Genomic DNA, 22,858 nt, shown 5'->3' with positions numbered 1-22,858 from the left:
CATCATGGGGTGTGTTCAGTGCACCATTACGTGATGAACGTTCCAGTTTTAGAGCCACAAAAATACTTAGTAAAAGATGTACTTTATTCTTTGTAGAGTCTGCCGATGTCAGTTCCAATAAAACTTGTCAGATCACTGCAATTTAGCTGTGACCAAAATATTTCTGTTTTAAAAAATTTAAAGAAATCGGTGATAGCGTATCCAGGAGGCCCTTGAGTTTGCTATCAGCAATAATTATAAGTGAGCGATACATCTGTGAATCATTCATTTCTCTAATTATCTCACAAGTGTATTCTGTTTGCCTGTGACATTTAGCAGGGGCCTTTTCAATAAGCCACAAGGTGGGCAAAGATGCCATCAGGTGATAAGGTTCATTTATTGTTGGACCCTCATCAGCACATTTTCCCGCCTTGAGGCATAAAATACAATCCACACTGATTAGCATCAGCCCCATATCAGGGGAAACATAATAGCCCCAGTCTGAAGGTGAAGCTTTTGAGGGCACAATCTTTGCTAAACAGAGACAACTGTCACAGATTTCTTGCAGTTAGAGGATTATCTCCCCAGCTTTGCATCCTGAGTGTTGCTCTCACGGGGGGAATGGAGTTGCTTTGTATGCACATGATATCATTGTGTAATTAAATCATTAAGTTACAGCATGTCCTTCATACTTTTAGTTTGCACCTTGATATGATAATGCTGTCAAGGTTTATTAATTGATTAAATGACAAATTAAAATCAAGCCAAAGCATTGTTCTTCAAATTGAAACAACCCACTGCACTGTTTGCCCTTGTCAATGAGTAGCATAAGAATATCTCTTAGTTTATTTTGACTAAGTGACATGTAACATTACAAAGAATTAGGATGAAATGATTCGATGCATCTTTTCAAAGGTTGCTAAACTGACTTGTTATCAAATGCAAACCATTGCAAGATTAAGTGAAACAATGAAGTTGATTATGTAAGTGAAACCACCCAAAGCAGTTGTTAGTAGATGTAATGGTTAGGACAGCTAATTAGTTGGGTTGGTTGTCCTTGATTTATATAGTCTTTCCTATCGTTTCTTAATCAGCTGAAAGCAATGATCCATGTGCAGACAAAGCCCATTTAATTACAAAGCTGTGATCGTGACAGTAATGCCAAGCTCTGAGAGGGGTGTTTGAAACTCACACAAGATTGTCACATTTTCTACATTGATGATTCAGACAATTGAGTTGCAATTAAACTTATCCTGTTGTTTTAAAAGTCTCAAATTGACATGCAAGTAAATGCTTAGCCAGAATGTGGATAGGAGAGCAGGATTGCTCAGGATGTTTGTCTGCCACGGCAGGTTAAGTGTGAATGATATGATCAATCCAATGTATTGATAAACAGAGAAATGTTTAATCATGTAATAGTGACTTTATGAAAATGAACCACAAAATAATAGCCATAATTGTTAATGATTGTGCAAGTATATCTGATCCAATGTAAGCTGCAGTATTTCATACACACTGTATAATTTTCTAATGTACAGATTTGAGATTGTGATTCCATAAAAGCAAAACAAACAGATGGCTGGCTGTCTGGGGAGGTCCAAAAAGGGCGGACGAGGAGAGGTCAGGAGGGACATCAGTTCGATCAGCAGCAAGGCAACATAGAAGACACCGAACATGAAACCGAAGGGATTTATTGACAAAATCAATAAGCAGAGGAACTACTATGAGCAGGTTATGACAGATGGGCACACACATTCACACTCGCTGATCCAGTCTACTCAAACATCATGTTTTGCTGTTGAACGGCTGTCATTTTAGAAAAAACACAACCACACAATATGTTGAATTAAAAACAATAATCACATTTTCCTGAAAGATTATGGAAGTGGAAGTACAACCCCATTCCAGGTTTGGATGTAAAATGTGAACAAGGAACAGAGTGCAATGATTTTGCAAATCAATCATTTATTCCTAATATAACAAATAAAACATTAAATGTTGAAAGTGAGGCATTTTGTTGTTTCATAAAAAGTTTAGCTCATCTTGATTTTGATGGAAGCAACACGACAGGGCAGCAAAAGGCTGGAAATAAAGGTGGTACTCAGAAGAAACAGTGGGAGGAACATGTTGCAACTAATACGATTAACTGGCAATAGGTCAGTGATGTGTTTGAGCATATAAAGAGCCCCTTTGAGAAGCAGAGTCTCTCAGTAATGAAGATGGGCAAGGGTTCAACAATCTACAAAAAATGCTTTAACAAATTTCTGAATAATGTTACTCAATGTAAAATTGTGAAGATTAAATATTCCATCATCTAGAGTACATAATATCATTAAAAGATTCAGAGAATCTGGAGACATCTCTGTGTGCACTCATTAGAATCAGTGTTGCATGCCCAGGGTCTTCAGATATGTTAATGCATTAAAAACAGACATGATTCTGTCATGGAAATCACTGCATGAGCTCAGAAAAACTTCCAAAAATCATTTTCTGTGAACACTGTTCAAAAGCTCTATTATATGAACATGATCCAGAAATTCTGTGGGCCAGAGCTCATTTAAAATGGATTGGGACAATCCAGACGAAACAAAATTTGAATTATTCTTTTTTAATCATGGATGCTGTGCCCATAGGTCTATAAAGGAGAGGGACCATCTGTCTTGTTGTTAGTGCTCAGTTCAAAAGCCTGCATCTCTGACAGAATGCGGGTGCACTATGGAGCTTGCAACTTGTACATCTGAGAGGCACAATTCATTTTGAAAGGCATATACAGTTTTTTGAGCAACAAAGGTCTGGCCCAGCTGAAGAGTGATTCAAGGAAGGTGTGTTTATTCCAGAAAGACGGTGTTAAACCGCATACTACACCTTTTAAAACAGCATGGCTTCAAAGTAGAAGAGTGCTCTGGACCTATTAACAGCTGAAATATTTGGTGCATCATGTTGTATAAAAAAAGAAGACCCTGGAAGACTCAGGATTGTTAGACTGGTGGAATATTATATCAGAAAAGAACCGGATTCTATTTCTTTCCCAGAGGTCCTGAAACTGGACGCCTCAGTTCCCAGATGCCCCAACGTTTCTGAGATGTGTGGCTGCCATCGAATTCAAGATGAGCTAATAGTGATTGTAGTGAGGAACATGATTATGTGGAAAAGCTAAATTAATTTTGTTTCCTCACACTGTTTTTTTACGCACTAATCATTTTGTGCGTGTTGGACACAAGTAACACTATGTGTAAAGACAATGAGCTGGATGTGAATATAAGAAATATGTGGAAGTTGTATTATATGCACCAGTTATACACATAAGCTTAAAGCTTTGCAATTATCTGCAGCTGTAAACATTGAAGTAACAAAACCATGTCGTACCAGCCTAAAACTGAATGAATATCACGTAACACAGTACAACATACCCACCCTAATGCAAGTGATCAGTTGCATGACTATCTGATTCTTTTGTGTTCCTCTTTCTTTTTGGTGGAGCTTTGGACTCACATCAGATTTACTGCATTTCCCAGAAAGTGAGCCCCTCTAGCTCTTGAAGTCACACTGAGTATCCCTGCTTCTGCTCACTCTGCACTTTTCAATAACAGTTTGAAAGCCTTTAAGAACACATGAAATAAGATTTGGTTTAGTATTTCACCTACAGTAATGAAATAAGAGATAAATGAATAGGAGAATGTGTGATGCATATGAAATCTCATCCCATTAGAATACACCGGATGTTGCCAACAGGATAATTGCTTGTAAGATAGTTATAAAGGAAAATGGCTTACTTCTTATCAAGAAGGCTTGGCTTGGTATTGTTTGGAATAAACAGCCCAAAGAAACAGTAACTATGGAAAAGCAGTCATCACCATCATGCAAAGACAACTTGTTCCCTGTAGCAAAAAGCAGCAAAGCATGGGCAGACCAGTAGCCCCTGAGTCCTCTGGCTCCGTCTGCAGCTGTTCAGAGTACAAAGGCACCACTGACCAAAGCACAGCCAGCCTGAATGGAATAAAAAGAATAAAGAAATGCAGTTACAAGCAAAGTCTTTAAGTTACCTGAATAGTGATTTTGTCAAATGTAGTTATAGAATAGATTCTAACGTGTCTGACCAAAGAAGCAGAAAAATATGTGAATGACAGCAGCTATACTGGGAATTAGGCTGTATTAATACAGACCTGTGCAGGAGTGATTTAATCCGCAACCGTATTATCTGGTTTTCAGAAGCTCAGTTTTGTACATTTGCTGTCAGATTAAAAAAAATTACATTTTTAATATTTTTATTGTTTGTTTTGCAGTGGATAGGCTCCTAGTGCAATCAGTAAATTAGAAATATATAATCAAATGATTGCAAGAAAAAAAAAGGAAAGAAACGTGACAAAACAGGAACATTTCTGCCAATCATGGCAAATCAGAATCCAATGAGCCTCAAGATCCTGTGTTGAGTGGAGGTGTGTCTGCAATTATCGACTATATCTGTGCACCAAACACCTTTGATTGTATGTAACAGGCCTTTTTCTAGAGGAATATTTTGAGTTCTGCAAGAACCAAATGAAGTGGACAAGTGATTGTAAAATAGTACCCTCCATCACACAACAACACTCCTAACTCATTATGCATACTGATGTAAGAGTGTCTGATCCCCCACCCTTTATAAAACAGCACTCAGAGCCTGTTCTCTTGATCATTCCGTTTCATCCTCTGAGTTGATGAGGCATTATTTGTTCATACTATTATTAGTTCACGCTTTCGGTTTTGTCAGTTACTCCAAAGCTATTTCTCAATAATCTCTGGGATGACATTGAGATATTACACAATGTGTCCCTTTCTTGCACAGCCTCGGCAAAATAGTGCCAATCCATTTCAGTGCCTCTAATATAGCCTGCACAGCACGGTTATTACAGATTACATTCTGTGGCATGTGGTTCATTGAAATGTAATGTGCTTTGTGGGCTATTTGAAGAATTATTTAAGGGGAAACTATTCACCTTTGATATCATGTTCACCCTCAGGAGCAGAGGGCTCTAATGGTCTGTTACTTTGATTTAAATCTGTCTGACATACGCACCTTTCAGGTTATTATCTTTTCTAAGAACAAGCAGTGGATATGTGCTCTTTCTACTATAGCTCTGTAATTTCTATCAATCATAACAGAAGGTGCATCAAGTGAAGCGAGAGGATTTGAGAAAAAGCGATCAGGTCAAATCCTCGAAGTGGAAGTCCATGTTTATTGTTTTTCATCAAAGTTTTTTTCAAGTCAACTGTCAGATACAGTGGTGTGTGCCGGAGAAATAGTTTTCACTTTTAGTGTGCATACATAACTATTATAGAATCTCTTTAAATCTGGGGAAGGTACATGTATTTGCACTGCCCCCTGTGTCTATCAGAAAAGTAAAGATAACAGCATGTTTTCCCTTTAAAGTTTTAAAATAGCCCTTAATTGAACCAAATTCAATTAAGATGAGTTTAAGATTAGCATGTGTTAATTTGAAGAATTTAAAAGTAGGTAAGCATGATGTGAAAAAAAAAGAAAATAAATAAAGAACAAACACAAGGAAAATAGAAACAGTAAGTGTAAATATCACAAATTCATAAGGATTTCCAAGTGTCATGATTTAACAATATTATCTTTATGAGGTTGACATTTCTCGACAATGATGGCATTTTATTTCCAAATCATCATAGCAGAATTACGGTCATCAGTTTTGATTAGTGTGAAAAATCAATCTGAAGCTCAGATCAAAGTGTTTAAAATGATTATTATTATAATTTCATTATTATTAATCTATTGCATAGATGTCTCATTTTAGGTGCTATGCATCACTAAATACAAAAGGTCGTGAATGCATGCAGAGTGATATAAAAGGTGTCATTATCACAAGGTGTTAAATGAACGTGTCCCAGCAGTGAGGTCATATGAAAGTGGCACAGGAGCATTGACTGGACAACAGATGGTGTCCCACTGCAGATGGCGGTGGAGGTAACATATAGCTGCATCTTAATGAATTAAGATTAATGAAATGTTTGCTCAGGAATTGTTTGCTTCTTGGTGACCTTGAAATGGTTCAGTGGTACTTGAGCAGAATCAAGCTAAGTGTCTGAGCTGAGTCAGAGCTCTCTGATTGTTCCATAAATGAAGATGCACTGGGCAACCACACTGCGAGGCAGATAAAAATGAAAAGCTGATGTCAAAAGCTCAGCAGGATGATGAAATCTTACTTTTAATGTTTGTTTGTTTTATCTTTGAACATAATACTTGAAGAGAAAATGCATGAAGAATTGAGCTTTTTTTCAACAACGGATTTCTTATTGAATGCAAGTTTTAGAGGCTAAGTCATTTAGTCCCAAATCTTCTTGAATTTACTTGTAGAGTCAGACATAAAGGCTGATAATAGATCAAATTTCTCCTTAAGAATGTGTCTGAGTTATATAAGAATCAGGACTTCTTCCCTGGCATTTATAATTCCTACCTTTTCACCTTAGCTGGCATTTATTAGGTTAAAAAAAGTAAACTAAGCATGCCTCATTGGAGTGTGAGCCATATGCTGTTTGTTTATATGAGCATTTCCTCATCAGAATGTTCCTCGATGTAATATCTAAATTAGTGCAGCTCACATTAAGCCATCCCCCCTCCTCCTCTTCCTGCCGTTCTGAACAAAGAGGACATTTGCTGACCTTCTCACTATCATAACACACTCTGAAAAGGTCACACAGGACTACACTCATACTAATAATGTTTTGGTCTGACAGAATTGTATCTGTATTTACACATGTAGGAAAAATATCATTAAGTGCATTTTTATTTAGAAAAGATTATTTGTATAATTAAAAAACTGCTGCTGTGGACAAAAATCTTGAGGGGGCTGTTGAGGCATCTTGTCTCCTCATTGCAGTCTCATTTAATTGCCTTTAAATTGTAATGCTTTGCACTGGGATGCTTCACCTGAGCCCTGCAGGTAAACCATGTCTGAAACATAATTTGTATTCAGATTTGCACATCTGCGTTAATGTCATTAGAACACATTAATGAGCCCTCATGTTGAGGATCAGAATCTATTGATTTGAGATTCCATTTGATTAAGTGCTTGACAAATTTCCGAGGTTGGGATAAAGGATTATTTGCGAGTCGATGATTTTGTTGATGTGCATTTATGTAAAAGTCCAGTTTTACGTCTCACAGACATTTTTACGTATTGATAAGATCTTAAACCCTAAACACCAGCGTGTGTGAGCTCATTGATTTCATTGGAAGTTAAGCTTATTTGTATGCGACTCCTGTGCAATCATCATCTACTGATCCCTGCAACAGTGACAGCATCATTGGTGAAAACATAGAGATAAGACACTGGTTTCATTTTCAGTGTAACTACCGATCTAGGATAGCAAAAAGAGCTGGAAGAAGAAAAAACTGAACATTGATCACAGGGGATCAAATCTGATTTATCTATCTCATTATGTTTTGTTCTAAAGTGACCATCTTGGGACTTGTTGCTGATGTCGGTAATAAGACATGTTTTGAAATCCGAGTTTTACATTGCATACAGCACGCTGCGTATCAGTGTATGTAGACAGAACCTTTCACGGGTTTAATGTTTATCACAGGAAAATACTGGCTTTTCCATAAACACGTCTCCTGTTTCCTGTCTCTGCATTTGATCTTTCCTGTGCACACAGTCCGTCATTTTCATGTTAAGGGCTTTTGCTTTTCGTTTTTCTGACATCTGTCATACAAACGTGACTTTTCCAAGTTGAACTCCAGCTCAAGTGCTGACTTAAAGTCTACAGCCCCAAGCTGTCTTCTTACGGAAATAAAGGTAAATATTAAAATTGTGTACACGTTCTACTTACAATGCCTGAGACTTATCATCATTATTTAATTATCACCTATTTTAAGGAATTGTATGAATTAAGGAGTTCAGTGTGGGTCTGTATAACAAAGACACACAATGCATTTTGTTAGCGTTTATGTTGAGATCTTTGCTGGATTGCAGAATGCATACTGTGCAATAAAGAGGATGGATACAAAGCAAAATTCACCTTCTGAGAATGTGTCTGCAGCAAATAAAACAGCTGTTAGTCATTTGTCTTGTATGGTCAATGAACCAGTATTGAATGCAGCTGCTCAAGAGGATTTCACCTATTACACACATCTGCTTTGGAGATGCACGCCAGCATGCTTTAGGTGACAGAGTTTATCTTTTTTGGAAACTTTTGAAAGGACACAGCTATGAAGAATGATTGTGTGGATGAAATTTAACTTGTTAAAATGGCTGTTGGAAACAGAAATAAATATGAAGTTATTTTCCCCTTTTTCTCTCACACACATATAATAGAGACAATTGATTCCCTTGCTAACTGTATTCCACGGCACTGAACATTTATAAAGCACATTTTTCCAAAAAGTAATTGTGTTGTCGAAAAACTGGTTATAATTATTGATGTTGCTGGAGAATGGGCTGATGTTTGGAAAGCCTAGAATTATTTGTTGGAAGATGGCTAATGGAACAATTTACCCGACGAGGAGAAAAAACATGAAATTCCATTTTTGGTACTGCACATTCAGAAATTTCTTTGGGGACACAGATGCAAATGGGTCTGCTTTGAATTTGCATATCATAAATGTGAACAAGGACAGAAAGAAGGACAGTAGCTTTATAGATTAACTGCTTTCAGTTTGACAAAAGAAAAATATGATGATGCTCTGATTAAAAAAAATCTGGCCTATTGGAAAGAATTTAGTCTTGTGGTTTTTGTTGAAGTTTCAATCACATTTTGACACAATCTATTTTGAAAAATCATCTTAAATGCTGTTGTTTTTTTTGTCCAAGCTAATTGTATAACTCAATATATGTTAACCTAAAGATTAACTCATGATTAACTCAAGTCTTCTCAGCTGGTAAAAGAAATATATCATGATACTATTAAGACACATTATTCAAAGTAATCTAATTTGTTGGTCTATAGCGGCATTAAATAACCAGATTTTCAAATTATGCTCTTCACCAGTGGACTGCGTTGCTACCATATTTTCTACCTAATTTATCCTCAACAATCAACAGATGTTATCTTCTTATCCTCTAAAGCAACATATTGAGAGATGAATTATCTTTACAGGCAAGATCGCACACTTCAACACCATGAAAGTTGATGTTTTCTAAAGTCAAAAGCCTATGAATTATTTGAGCTTCTTTTGCCTTTCTTCTCTTATTGCTTCTTTATTGTATAGGGATCTGCACGATTCAAATGTGTCAAAACACAACGTCACAAGCCGTGGTTCACTCTGGCTTTTTGGCACCATCTTTCCATACGCAAACATCAAAGACTTCCAGCTACCAGACGCCACGTAAACAGCTTGTTAAAAAAAAGGGAATGGCATCAGTCACAGAATCTCACCAGTCAACCCACATCCTGCAGAGCAAACAAGGAAAAAGACAAACAAAGGAGGCATACTCATCCAAGAGCACACCTGGACGGAAATATTTTTTGGTTATCAGTCAGACGATCTTAAAGGGGAACTTTAACTTAAAAACCTAGACCTTATTTCTGCCATGAAATACGTTTATCTACTCACCAAGAACAGTTTGGCGAAAGTCGACGTCCTTCGTAAGCTATTTAGATAACTTGAGATTGGCGTAGATCCATATAACAGAGTGAACGGGGCAGGGACGATGCGGCCTCTAAATAAGGCATTATCTGTCTTTATTTCACCAACACCTTAAGAAGAATGAATGAATGAACGTGTACTAAAGCTCTGTTAGCTCATAGCTGCTGTTATGTGGCTACTTGCGGCTATAGGAGAGCTAACGGAGGGATTTCTACACAGGCACTCTACTGGGACGACCAATTAAAAACTATTAAAAACTTTACTAAAACTGCACAGTCCGTGCGCCACAACCATTGTCTAAACATTTTCCTTGCCACACCCTCCACTAATCCCGCGAGCCGTCCTATATACTGTCTCCTGGCTGCTCAGCTCAGCCGGTCTCCGGTGCTCCCCAGTGGTCCCAGCAATGGATGCGGACCTAAAAAACAAAGAACATGGCCGGCAGACAACTATGCGGACAGGAGGGTCACTCGCTCTCCTCCGGAGTGGGTCTGACCCTACAGCTAACAGTGCATTGTACATCAGGGACTCACAGCTTTCGACTGCGTCCCAACAGCGATCAATGCACTGTTCTGGCGTCTCTGGCCAGCCCTCGAGTCCCTCCTGCCGCCACCTCTCACTTGTCCGCGTCCGCGCCGACCAAACGCTCCTTGTCTCTTTTCCTTTCTGTTTCGGCTATCTGGCCTCCTTAAAAACCAATCTAGGCACCAGTTCCAGCACCTGATTGACTGGCGCTGTGGTCAGCTAACAGGTGTATCCACTTACTTGTTAATGTAAAAAAAAAACAATACAGGCAATAACTCAAATCATAATAAACACAATTGTAACAAAAAATCCAAAACACAAAATATAGATAAACATGCAACTTAAACCAAATACACAACGCATAACAGAACCAAGATATAACAAGCAGTGGATCACACTCGTGACACCAAAGTGCTCTCAGATAAACGTATTTTATGCCAGAAATAAGAGTTCCCCTTTAACAGACGAGAGAATAAAGTGAAGCTAAAGCATGACACATCTGAGCTCCTGCAGGGGGCAAAAATAAATCAATGCTAGAAAACGTGTTATAGCACCAAAGAACAATAAGTTGCTGAAATATGATTTATTGAATGCTACAACCACATTTTGAATTATTTTTCTGAATGTATTCGAACTCCGCTGCAGAAGCAAAGGCCTACATCATGTATGCTGAAATATAAGGCTTTTGATTCCTGCGTAACCTGCAGATGACCACGTTGAGTTGGTATTTCTTATTTCACGTGATTACAGCAAGATCTTGTTTCTTGCTATGTCAGGGGAATGAAGACAAACTCCGAGCTGTTTAGTGGACAAGAATGCCAAAGGTATTTCAGTACTCTGTAGCCGGGTTTACTTGGATGCAAAGCTGAACAAACGGAACTGTGGGAGCAGAACAAACAACTGTCTGGACCGTGTGATCTCTGGTGACAGAGCGTCTCTCAGGTCAGCTCACAGAGGCTCAGGGTTCGTTCTTCTCCTGAGAGGAAAGTGTGACCAAAGGCGATTAGCTTCACCTTTATAAGCTTGGTTAACCACCGCTGTATACTTTGTTATATCGTACATAAACAATCATACTGTTTGCTCCACCGTTTGAAAGCTGTTTTAGGATCCAGGGGGGGCATGATGGCATGTTCCCACTGCTAATGAGCTGTTTACCTGCTGTCTGGTGATGAAAATGTTTAATTTATTTTTTATTTTTTAGTCATCAAAGTCTTGCAAAGCAGATTTAAAATCTCAGGAGTCCTATATCCTGATTAAATCGTGGTTTTTACAAAAGTAGATATCCCACCTCTGTTTGTTCCCAGAGGAAGCATTTGCTTGGCTTAGCTTGCTCCCAGCTGGATAGATGAATGGATGGATAATTCCATGGATGAGTGGATAAAGGCCCAATACCAATATCACACACCTGTTTAGTGTAAATTCAACGTGTTTAGTGACATCACTGACAATCAGTAAAGAACATTTATTTTTCTTTTTACATTATAAGGCCTATATTGAAGTTTATGCTACTGAAACCCATCCATGTTGGTGCCTCTTTAATAATTTCAATGGACTTGAAGGAGTTAGAAGTTTATTTATACATGATACAGATGTGGTCGACCTGTAATGTACAGTCAGCGGTGTCTCTAACTAGGCCAGTCTCCTAATTTACGATATTTACCTAAATATGTCAAGCCTGTACTTGCTGTAAACTGCACTTTTACTTGGCCAAGCATCTACCGAATTTCAGAGATATATGTGAGCAAGTTGTTTATAGAAACAATACACAGATGAGCAAAAAGAGTCCAAAATGAACATCAGTACAATGGGGCTAGATTTTAGCCTTGGCAGATAGATAAACTGGTGTCAGTGATAAGATGGTGCTGTGCTTTTTTATGAGTTCCATCACAGACTTCACATCAGTCTGTCCCTCACTGTCCACCATGACGTCACTGCATCAGAACAGAGCAGCTTATTCACTGTATGAGTTGACATACTGACAACAAAAACATCTTCCCCTTCACTGAATTATGCATGATGCAGTTAAAGAATTTCACAAACTGTTGGAGATACACTAATAACTGCATCACTGCTCGACCTTGCATAAGAGAGTGGACACGTATCCTTCAGAATCATGGCGATATATAATTTGTCACGTAAAATGTTGGTGAACACGAAATTTTAAATTAAAGACAGATGTTAACAAAGCACTATCACACTCTATTGCTTTGGGATACTCATTGTAGTGAGTTTTTTGGTTTTGGCATCATATCGTGCTACACTAGTGTTTCATAAAAAAAGGGTTGAGACCAATGGTAACAGGAGATTCTGGTGGCCCAAATACAGACAGACCGGAAGCAAACTAACAATGAGCCAAGGATGTGTTTGGTAAACAAGCCGAGGGCTCTGAAGAACATCACATCTAAAAATTCCAAATGAACAAATAGCAAAGTGCAGAGGCAACAGGACAGGAAAACCGTGGGGTAGAGACAACAACAGACTGACAAACACTAAGAAAACTGGAGAGCTAGAAATACAGGGAGGGTTGATGAGAAGAGTGACAGCAGGTGAGTGATTAACAGGAAACAGGTGTGCACAGAGACCTGGCAACAAGAACAAAACAGCTGTGGACATTTAGAGACAATGAGATAAATCAGGGTAAAACTAAACTAAACCAAAGAATGAAAACTACAAGAAACTAAACCGAACACATGAGGAATACAAACTCAAGGTAAACATGAACACGCATACGAACACAAACTGAAGTGAACACATGATGACACTAAATGTGGAAGCGAGAAACTAAACAGTATCACAGTATACACTATCAGAATGCAAATCTAGTAAAGAGAACACAAAACTAAAACAGAACACACAAAGAAAAAAGCTCAAAACCAGAACTCAAAGAGAACCGAACCAAAACACAAAACAGGGACTAGACCAAGTCACTCAGAACAATCAAACCAGAGCATCAAACAAAGAACAAAGCAGCGATGATAGTTAGATAAGTAAAGTTAACAGAATGTATGAAATAAAATGAATGCCTGGAATACAAAAAAATCCATATAAGCTAAAAACCCCAAGAACATACCAAACCCCAACAAAAAGTCTCTTTTCAGATTTTGAGAGGCCAGTTCAAGTTATGTGAGAGACAAGACAAAAATAGATGTCCCCTAGATTTTTACCGTAGATAGTCTGTCGGTGAGTCTGGTGTCCTTCACCCCATATCCCTCCCAAAGGGCAGACTCCAGCAATTATGAGAGAAGAAATCTGTGACAGGTAATGGGATTGTCTCTGCTTTGAATGATTCTTATGCTTCTCAAGGGACGTTCAAGTGGTAAAACACAACTTCCTCTTTTTCAGATGAATGGCATATCATTTATATCTTCAGGTCAGATCCTGCCCTCACTCCAATACAAAGACAGAGAGAGATCACAACACGCGTCCATTAGAACATCTCCGAATTTGCACCTGACGGCAGCCACTGAGTTTCTTTTTCATGCTAAATATCTTAAGTCAAGACATGCAGCAGAGAGATAATTGCAGCTCGGCAACAATACATTAAAACTCCATAATTGAGCAGTTCCGTTGGCTTTGTTGGCAGCCAGTTTAGATGATTTTCACATAATAACATCTATTTTAAGATGAAAGTCTTACTCACATTGCCACCATGCATCAAGAATTAGCAAAAACAAGTGATATCACGCTGTGTGGAATGAGACACGGGGCTGCAAATGCAAGCTAGACATATCCAATCCTAAACAGAAACTGTTTTGTTTTGTTCTGTGCTTAAATGTAGTTGATGCAACTATTCTTGAATAAAAGCTAAAAATGGCTGCAGGGTAAAACAGCTTGCTGAGTGTCCCAGCTTTTTGTATCAATTTCGCTGCCATTGCCAGTTATTATAAGTGTTCCTTTCATTACTCAGAAGATTTGGATGTTAATAACAAGGCTACTAAGGCAGAAATGCTATATGAATGGTCTACTGTCAAATTACTTTATAAAAAGGTACTTAATATCCTGCAATGTTATTTTGTATGCATATGTGTATACATATATAAACCCTTAATGTTATAGGATATTATCAGCATTGGATATCAAGATGATTTTCTTTGAACAGGACATATGTGCAGAACATATCATGTAAGAAATTCTAGTTTAGTCCATTGTTCACACATAATTTGGCTCACTGGAGAACTAAACATCAACTGGCACCTAAATTATTTTTCTGTTGGGCAGTTAACACCAAATACTGTCTGCCACGTGGTGCCGGAGTGCAGCAGGGAGATAGAAAGGAAAAGGAGAAATTAATAAATGAATCAGCAGTCATGGTTTGTTTGATCAGGGATCACTTGGGTAAGTCGTCACACAGTGAATAGTTACTTTGAACAGCTTTATAGAAAGATGAATTTCTAATTGTTCATGTTTTTTTAATGTAAATTTTGGGCCTGCTGTGCGCCTGCCACTCTGCTGTTTGTGTGTCAAGTCACTTTGAGTTACAGCAAAGATGAAAAACATTTCACTTGCATCAGATTATGGAGCATGCATCTTATTTAGCTTATAAGAAGTCTGCACTGTTGGTTTTCCCAAAGAAACTCAGAATTGTTTAACTTTATCCCTATCAAGCATCCTCTGTCTTCATACAGAACACGGAGAAGATTTTTGCGCTCTAGGTGATAATCAGAGGATTATGGTTCAATGTGAATCTTGCCTAAAGGTATTTGGAGGTTTTGGGGGGGGGGGGGGGGGGGGGGGGGTAAATGCTAATGATCATGCCCCTGAGCACCATATTTATTATCTGACACCTCTCAAATTTGGCGTATGTGCCCATTGAGGCAATAAAATAATAGTTTGCAGCTGTTTATCACATTATGTCATCCCTCTAGTGTCTTTTAGTGGTGAACTCAAATGATTTGCAGCAGGAAGCAGTCAAAATTATTATCATTACCTCTGTCATTCAGTGCATCTTTGTCACCCGAGTCTTCCTGGTGAGACATCATGGAGCTGGACAGGCAGAAAAATTATCTACAGTAACTTTAGCACTATGTTTGTAAAATAACAACGCGGCACAATGCAAAGCTCCTTTCATACTTTGTGGTTACACGATCCGTCATAACTCAGTATTGACCAGTACTGAGTGGGAAATTGTAGAAATCGACAGAATGAGGTGGACTTCAGTTAGAGCTGGCTTCCCTTTGGAGTTTTTCAAAGCACAGAGACAATTTGGTGGAAAAACATTGAATAAACCAGGAGGCCCGTGGTTAGACAGGGAGCAAGAACATTTCAGGAACAACAGATATTCAGTTTAATAAAGCTTCTGTTTCGCTGTTGTCAGGGGGCGAAAAATCTTTAGCTGTGACTTTGATGGACCATAACCAACTAAGAGAAGAGGAACCTGAGGAAATTGCTGGGCTAAAACAGAGTTTGGATACTTGGCTCCCTCAAGCATAACCCTGACTAAGATGGATGGATGGATGGATGGATGAATTTTTCAGTGGAAAAAGCTTAACAGGTAAAACATTATTATTCTTTTTCAGTTTCCACTTTTTCTGAAGGTATTAGCTTCCAAAGACGTGTCATACAGCACAATTCTCTTAATAGAATAATATTGTGGGATTATTATTCATCCAAGTAATGAGTTGGGGGGGAGAAAGGGTTTGTGGAAAAGGCTTTCAGAACATCACTGGAGTCTATTGTTGTAACTGTGATAGCCAAGACTTCACAGTGAGTTTATACTGACATTGTCATTTGGTTTAATTGCTCAGGTTTGTCCATTCAACCATGTTGTTTTGTAGGACATAACAGCAGCAAGTGCATCAATCAAAATCTGCCATCTGAGTAAGGACTGCCTCTTAGATTACTATTCATTGATTTGATTTGCATAAGACAGCTGTGGCTGTCAATATGGAAAGCATCTGCTGGAGATGAAAAATTTAAGGCAACAATGTCTTTAATCTATCCAAGACTGTTGTCAGTGGCTCAGCTGGCAACTGTTATCATAGTGACATATACACATAGATGTAAGCAAGCATACCCACAACACCCTGAGGAGAAAAACAGTGCATCATAGCTGCCGACTTAAACGGAAAGATGGGAAACGTGAAATGCATATGAAAAGAAATCCACTGTGCTGTAATTTTTTTGAGTAATCACATAACTTAAGAGAGGATCAGCCAGAGATATGATGTAAAATCAAAATGAATATTTACTGAACAGCTGTCCCATGTGCTGACATAAACCTGCCTCTCATTCTGACTGCTATCATTGGTCGAGGCCTTGCCGTAGAAGATATGAGGAATAAAGGGCATGTTGTGAAATTGTACCTCTGCGCTGACCTTGTTTATGGTCCTTGTAGCATCTGGTGTAGGATGACCTGAAAATATAGAAGAAAGCCAAGAACGTCCTTTATGATGAAACATCATTTCAGAATTTCAGGATTTAAAGTTAAGTTTGATGTTGACAGAGGATCCATTCGGAGACTTTAGAAAGCCACAGGAAGAAAGACCACTTCAGTGGTTGAGTGGGCTGGTTATAAAGGCACTTCTTAGCAACTGAAACACAGGTGAAAATGAAAGCCAATGGGGCACATATGCGGTAAAGCATTAGAATGTGTTGTTTGTTGGAAAATTGGCAAAAACTGGTGTATAAAAACAAACTGATGTTAATAATCCAAGCAGAATTACAAATAGCATATACTGATATAGTGGTTGCTCACACATAAGTTTGGTGAGAAAACATGAATCTGTAATCATTTTTATTGTATAGTTGCCCCAAAGTAGATTAAGATAATGGTGATACATCAATATCATCCATGGCACTTCACATTAATTCAACAAGGGGTTCCCATCTCAAATTTCTAAGAGCATTTACAATATTTAAATGAAAAAAATGAACGTATACAGTATATAGTGCATTTCAACCATACCTATTGGAGTGAAGGACGATTTCTATCATATGCTCTCAATAAATAGACAAATAAATGTGTTATCATTGGGTGGACAATCTTTGCTGCTTTTTGAGCAGTGGATTTTCAAAGTTTGCAAAAACCTAACCTTTTTTGAATGTCTATGAAGAAATCAAGTACATACCTGATCCCATTGCATTATCCCATCAACATGTCCAAGTAGCCTTTTTGAATTCCTACATTGCTCAAATTTGTGGAAAGCTGTATCCTCTGCAAAAGCTTTGAGCATGAACAATAAATTACCAATGGCTCTAAAGTGTGGGAAATCTCTGTCACAAATTCCCCAGATTAATGAATGAATGAATACAATAATAAATACATCAGTAAACACAGTTTACTTTAAAAAGAATTCAATCCACATCTAAAACATTTATCCCCCCCCCCATAAAGTACACATATAAAAGTTGTCCATAGTACAGAGAGAAAATACAAAGACTATGAAGACTTGTGAGTGTAATCTTGCACAGTGCTTCCACCCTGGTGGTGTAAACGAGACAGAGGAAGTAGTTGTGAAAGGTCCATGACAGAGCAAATAAGAATGTGGATACTCATTTTCCAGTGCAGCACTAACTTCTCTGCAGTGGAATCCATTTCAGTTCTAGCTGCTTCCATCCATTCATCATGTGTGCATAATCACTTATTATCTGTTTCTTCATGTGATGTAAGAAAGGATCTGGTGAACATTATCTAGTTTTCAAAGATACTAGGCTCTTGGTATTCAGGTCTGCTCCAGCACAGATCTTGTTAATCACTTTGACAAACATTGCATCTCCAGTGCACCATAAATCATAGCAGGATACAGTTCTGGCTTCATCAGCAGGACCTAATCTGAATGTATCAGCCGGTGTCAACTGAGGAAAAGAAAATCCATACACCTTCTGTGTATAGTTTGCTCCCCTGCAAAATGACAGATATGGTTTTCCCTGTGTTTGACACAGCATACTGTTGACCAGTTTGCTAATCAAGTCAAGTGGCACGGAGTGAAGCCAAAGTCTTGGAGACGATAGTAGCTTTGAAGTAGGGCGTGTACAGCGATGAATTTGAGCACCTTAATATTTTATGCTAACAGGAGTGAGCACCTTAATAGTGTTGAGTGGGAATCTCTCTCAACCAAAGCTGTTTTCAACCAAGCCTGGAAAAGACAGATTAAAAATCATGTTCTACTACCACTCATTCTCCTCCAACTTACTAAATTCAGGACAGATTTATTTTATGGAGAGACATCTGAGAAACCACTCAGTTCTTACCTAGCAAAGCATCAATTACATACAAAATATCATACATCATTTCTGTCTGGATGGGAGTGGTGAGTAATGGGCTTTCCATAGAGCATTACTGCCATCTAGTGTCTATGCTGAGAAACTCCAAGAAAGCCTGTGGTCCTCCATCATTTGATATATTTTCGGGATTGAAAGCTAAAAATGGGTTGTAGATTGTGGGCCAGTAAATTGAGGGGAAAACTGAAATGACTTGAGTTGTGTTTATCAACAAGCATTTGCACTTTATTGTAAACTCCATATCGTCAATTTGAGCAGGTAGTTAATGATTAATGGTGATCTTCAGCAGATCTAAGCATAGAGGTGAGTGTGCGAGCCGTTGCACAGATCATGCATACACAGCAAACTATAATAGTTTAAAATTAAATTTTAAGTGTTGCTAACAACACAACTGACAGTCAAGAACAACCCAACGAAAAACAATCTCATGGTTGTTTTCTTCTTGCTTTTAAACAAAATGCATAAATGTATGAATAACCTTAGAAGGACATCTATACCTCTCAAATTTCTGCATCATGGTATGGATGCCAGTGAACAAACCTTTAACAGCCACCAGGGGGAGGTGGAAATGTGGCCGGTTGGTAAGAATGAGGTGTCTGTGCCTGGGGTGTGAGACAAGATTCTTTCAAACCGAGGAAGAAAAACAACACCTATTATCAGTAAAATGCCCATATTCAGACAGAAAGTCACTAGATTGAACAGTGAGGCGCCATAAATCAGGTCAATCAGTTAGGTTTTTAAAGGAGCACATGTTGTTTACAAGGCTTGTTTGAGTCCATGAAGAAACCTAAAATGTATCACACAGCAAAGTTTGTTTTGAGTTTAAGACAGTTTTACAGATCTTTCAACTCTGTGTAACCCCCTTAGACATTAATAATTACACATTGTGTTCCACAATACATGGAAAACAGACACAGTAATAAAGACCAGCTTTATTTTGTCATCTTACAATAGCTAGATACATTAAAGGCTTTCAAAAAAGAAGTATACAGCTGATCAATCTGCCAGCTGAAAATAATTTCAGATCAATAAAATTCTGTAAGGCAGACATGGCATCAAACACAGTTGTAATAATTTCAGCAAAAATTAGTTTTCCCTTTTATGTTGCTGTGCAGAACTGTTACTAAAAAATTATTTCAAATGTGCATCTGTTGTTCTATCTCTCTAGGACAAACAGTCAAATATAACTAAGCCAACAACTACTGCTGCAGCTCTTAAATTTGTCTTTTGTAAAATATGAACATGTTGTAAACTAAGGTCTGACTTATAAATCCCCAAAAGAGTAAAGTTTATGGACAAAACTTAAGCATACTCACAAATTATAAATGTTTTCCTTTAAACTGTTTCTGTAAACTGGCTGAGATGAAGAAAATCATCAAGTGAAGTATTTCAGCTTTAACCATAAACAGGTGTGAAATGAAACATCATCTCAAATTATCTTACAAAGCATCTGACTTTTTTTGCTGAGGGTAAAGTTGCATGCAGTTTTTGTTATGCTACTATATGTTTCCCAGTGGAAATGTTACATTCACAACAGATAAACAAATAAAATCAAACTGTCTTTCACTAATGTTAGACCTGTCCATCACCAAAATATCTGCTTTTTGCCAGCTTATCTAACTGTCAGTTTCTCATAGAGATGAATAGTTAGTTCTGTTATAACCACCATTTAAGTCATAGGTAACCTGAGGTATGGAGCAGTCTGTGAAGAAGTTTGGGAAAGCCAAAGTGCACAGTGCATTGTCATCCATGGGTCCGGAAGCATCCTCAGATTGACAGTAGACAGGAGGCTGATTTGGGCCTGTACGCAGGTTCTCTCCTTGTTTCTTAGAGGGTCCTGAGCAGCTAGTCCAGGGTTCGGAGTACAGGAGACCGCCAACTAAGTGGTGAGCATCATAGGAAGCAGGATCTGGTCCTCCAAACTCTGGCTGTACCCGCAGAGACATGCCTTGGTAAAGGTCTTGGTCACTTATCATGTTGCTGTAATCAGGTCCCAAGAGCTCAAAGAACTCTGCAGCCTCGGGATTACCTCGTTCCAAGTCCTTCAGCGTCATCCCAGATGTGGAGCTGACTTTGGAGCAGTTGGCAGGCTCTGTAAAAAAAGATGGAGGCAGATTGCGATGTCTCAGGGGTGGCTTCTTCCCTTTCTCACCCCTAATATCCTTCACAGGGCTGAAGAGAGCTGCCAGACTCTTGTTCTGCAAGTTGGCCTGAACTCCATCACGCTTAGGTAGAGTTTTGCTCTGCAACGGGCTCGGCTGAGTCACAGGGGAACCCTGTCTTTTTACTGGGGTTTCTGCAACATTTCCTGGTGTTATAATGCCAGAGCACCGTTTAATCTGCTTCTGTAGATATTTCCGGTGGTTAACTTTCCTTTTGGATTTCACTGGCTTGTCCAGAGCCAGCTTGATATTGCTTGAGGCTGAGTCTATGAAACTCAGCAAGTCCCTTGTGGTCTCTTTGAAGTCCTCATCATTTTCTGCCTCACCCAGGAGACTCCCATCCAGACTTTTCTCCACATCATACTCCATCACAGAACCAGGGAAGCAGAAACTCATGAACTGAGGGTTCATGATTGCAGTCTGAACAGCCATTACTCTGTTGAGCCCAGAGGCTACACCTGTGGCATCCACTGTGATCCCGGAAACAAAAATGTCTTCAGAGCATGACTTTTTTTCCTCTGATAAGCTCTTGGTCCTGATGCTGCTCCCAAAGTTGCTGTAAACATTCCAGAGTAGAAGTGACGAGCTCTAGGGAAAGCAAGAAGATCTTTCAGGGGGCTGGACTAATGATGTCAGAACATCAAAGAGGAGGGGCAAAGGGACCGCAAGACTTAACTCTTTGCTTGTGCCCGACCACCTGCATCTAAGAGGGATTTGTCTGAAATTCCCTGCTGAGCTGAAGACAAAAAGCTCTGTCAGTACTCTCCTCTTCTGGTTTAACTGTTTGTGTGTGCTCTGAACCATAAATGCTTTGATGAAATGGGAGGATATTACTGTAACAGTGAGAAGAAAAGCCTTTAAGGTCCTGGTGGATGGAATATTATGCAAAGCCGAGCTGTAAAAAACAACCCTCAATAAAAAATTTGAAAAACTGAAAACAAAGTACAATTATCGGTCTATGATTATCAAACCATTTTTAAACCAAAAGATAGATGAAAGAAAATATCACTACTCGTGTTGTTCTTTTTCGGCTTTCAAAGCCTTTTAGACCAGTATGGAACCATTCCTTTTTCTTTTGTTTTTCTTGTCTGTCGTGCCAAATAAAGTTTAATTTGTTGTTTAAGTTCTGAAAACGCCACAATCACAGCTCTACAGTTGTGAGAAGGATTTCTTTTCTGTGGGAAAATCTTTGTGCCTAAACAGATGCCAGTATTTGGGGGAATCTTCCCAACTGCTTGCTTGTGTCTTAATCTGCTCATGGCAAAAGTTGATTTCTAGTGCATTCCCAGGCCAGTGGGAATTTCTGCCCTGGCCTGACAACTATTATGGGCTGCCTTTGACATAAAGCTCTACAGGGTCTAAATAGCCTCTATTCTTCGTGCAGCACTGAAAGGGAGCTTTGTGCCAGAGATTCATTAAATTGCACCTCACAGCCCCTTCGTAAAATGGGTCTCAATAATGAACAGTCGATTTAACTAGAAAAGCTGCCGGAGCTGTTAAATTAAAGGGGAATAAAGTGCAGTTCAGGCTCAGTGTGCCAGAAGAAATGTTGACCTTAAGAAATCCTGGGTATGAAACGTCTGTTGTAAACAATAACGTATTTACAGGAAGTTTCTCGACCAGCAGTGAATACAAAGGAGGATGTGTCCAAAAGCCACGCAATTAAGCTGCCACAACTTATGTGAATATAAGAGGAATTTAAGTCGCATCTCAGGAACATTCTGAGTGGACATGGTCTAACTGCAAGTAAAACTGTTTAACTCACTGTTAAATTTTCCTTGTTAATTCTAAAATAATTCTCCCATTTGTATCCCTTTGATTTATTCTCATAATTTTCTCTTTTTTTTTAAAGACGATGCAACCAAATGAGTCAAATGACAATGCATGCTGATCCTTTCAATTACAAAAGCCCATGCTGAGGTGAAGCAGTGACTCATTTAAGTCTGAGATATAAAAATGTCTGAAGAAAGGGGAAAATGATTTTCTTATGTTAATTACTGGGAAGAAAAGAGTTGATTAAACTGATAGCATTGAAAGATCTATGGGTCAGTTCAAGACTGGGCACTGATAAGGACTTCCTAATTGCTCAGTTAGTAATTAAAAATCTTTTGATACCTCAGAAAACATGCAAGTGAAAAAAAACTGTTCGGTTGTACTAATAACAGAGAGCTGACTAAACATCTTAAAGACAAATTCAGGATTTAAAACTTAAAAAAGCTTTGAATTTATATCTAAAGTTTTATTAGCTCAATATAAGTTTTAATAGAGGAAAACAGCCACAGCCATTTCACAGCATCTCCCAGATTCAGTGGGAGACTACTGAGCTTTCTTTACTGCAGCACAACTTGGCAAAGTGACATCATCACAGTCAAGGCAGCCATAT

The 22,858-nt window shown here is 38.5% G+C and overlaps 1 protein-coding gene across 1 annotated transcript; it reads right to left on the bottom strand.

Annotated features, from left to right (window-relative positions):
• Window positions 1-19,260: 19,260 nt before the first annotated feature.
• On the bottom strand, window positions 19,261-21,033 carry LOC140313683 (protein FAM181B). The gene has a single exon (XM_072391674.1). It carries the CDS (start codon window positions 20,905-20,907, stop codon window positions 19,945-19,947), a length of 963 nt encoding a protein of 320 aa, XP_072247775.1. The 5' UTR covers window positions 20,908-21,033; the 3' UTR covers window positions 19,261-19,944.
• Window positions 21,034-22,858: the final 1,825 nt, after the last annotated feature.

This window comes from Leuresthes tenuis, unplaced genomic scaffold (assembly GCF_036924035.1).
Source record: "Leuresthes tenuis unplaced genomic scaffold, fLeuTen1.0.hap1 SCAF_9, whole genome shotgun sequence".
NCBI lineage: Eukaryota > Metazoa > Chordata > Actinopteri > Atheriniformes > Atherinopsidae > Leuresthes > Leuresthes tenuis.
The sequence above is the reverse complement of the archived record's forward strand: the minus strand, read 5'-3'. Positions and strand labels throughout refer to the sequence as shown.

Excerpts from the sequence above, each read along its gene's own strand:
- LOC140313683 (XM_072391674.1), bottom strand. The coding sequence starts at position 20,907 with ATGGCTGTTCAGACTGCAATCATGAACCCTCAGTTCATGAGTTTCTGC.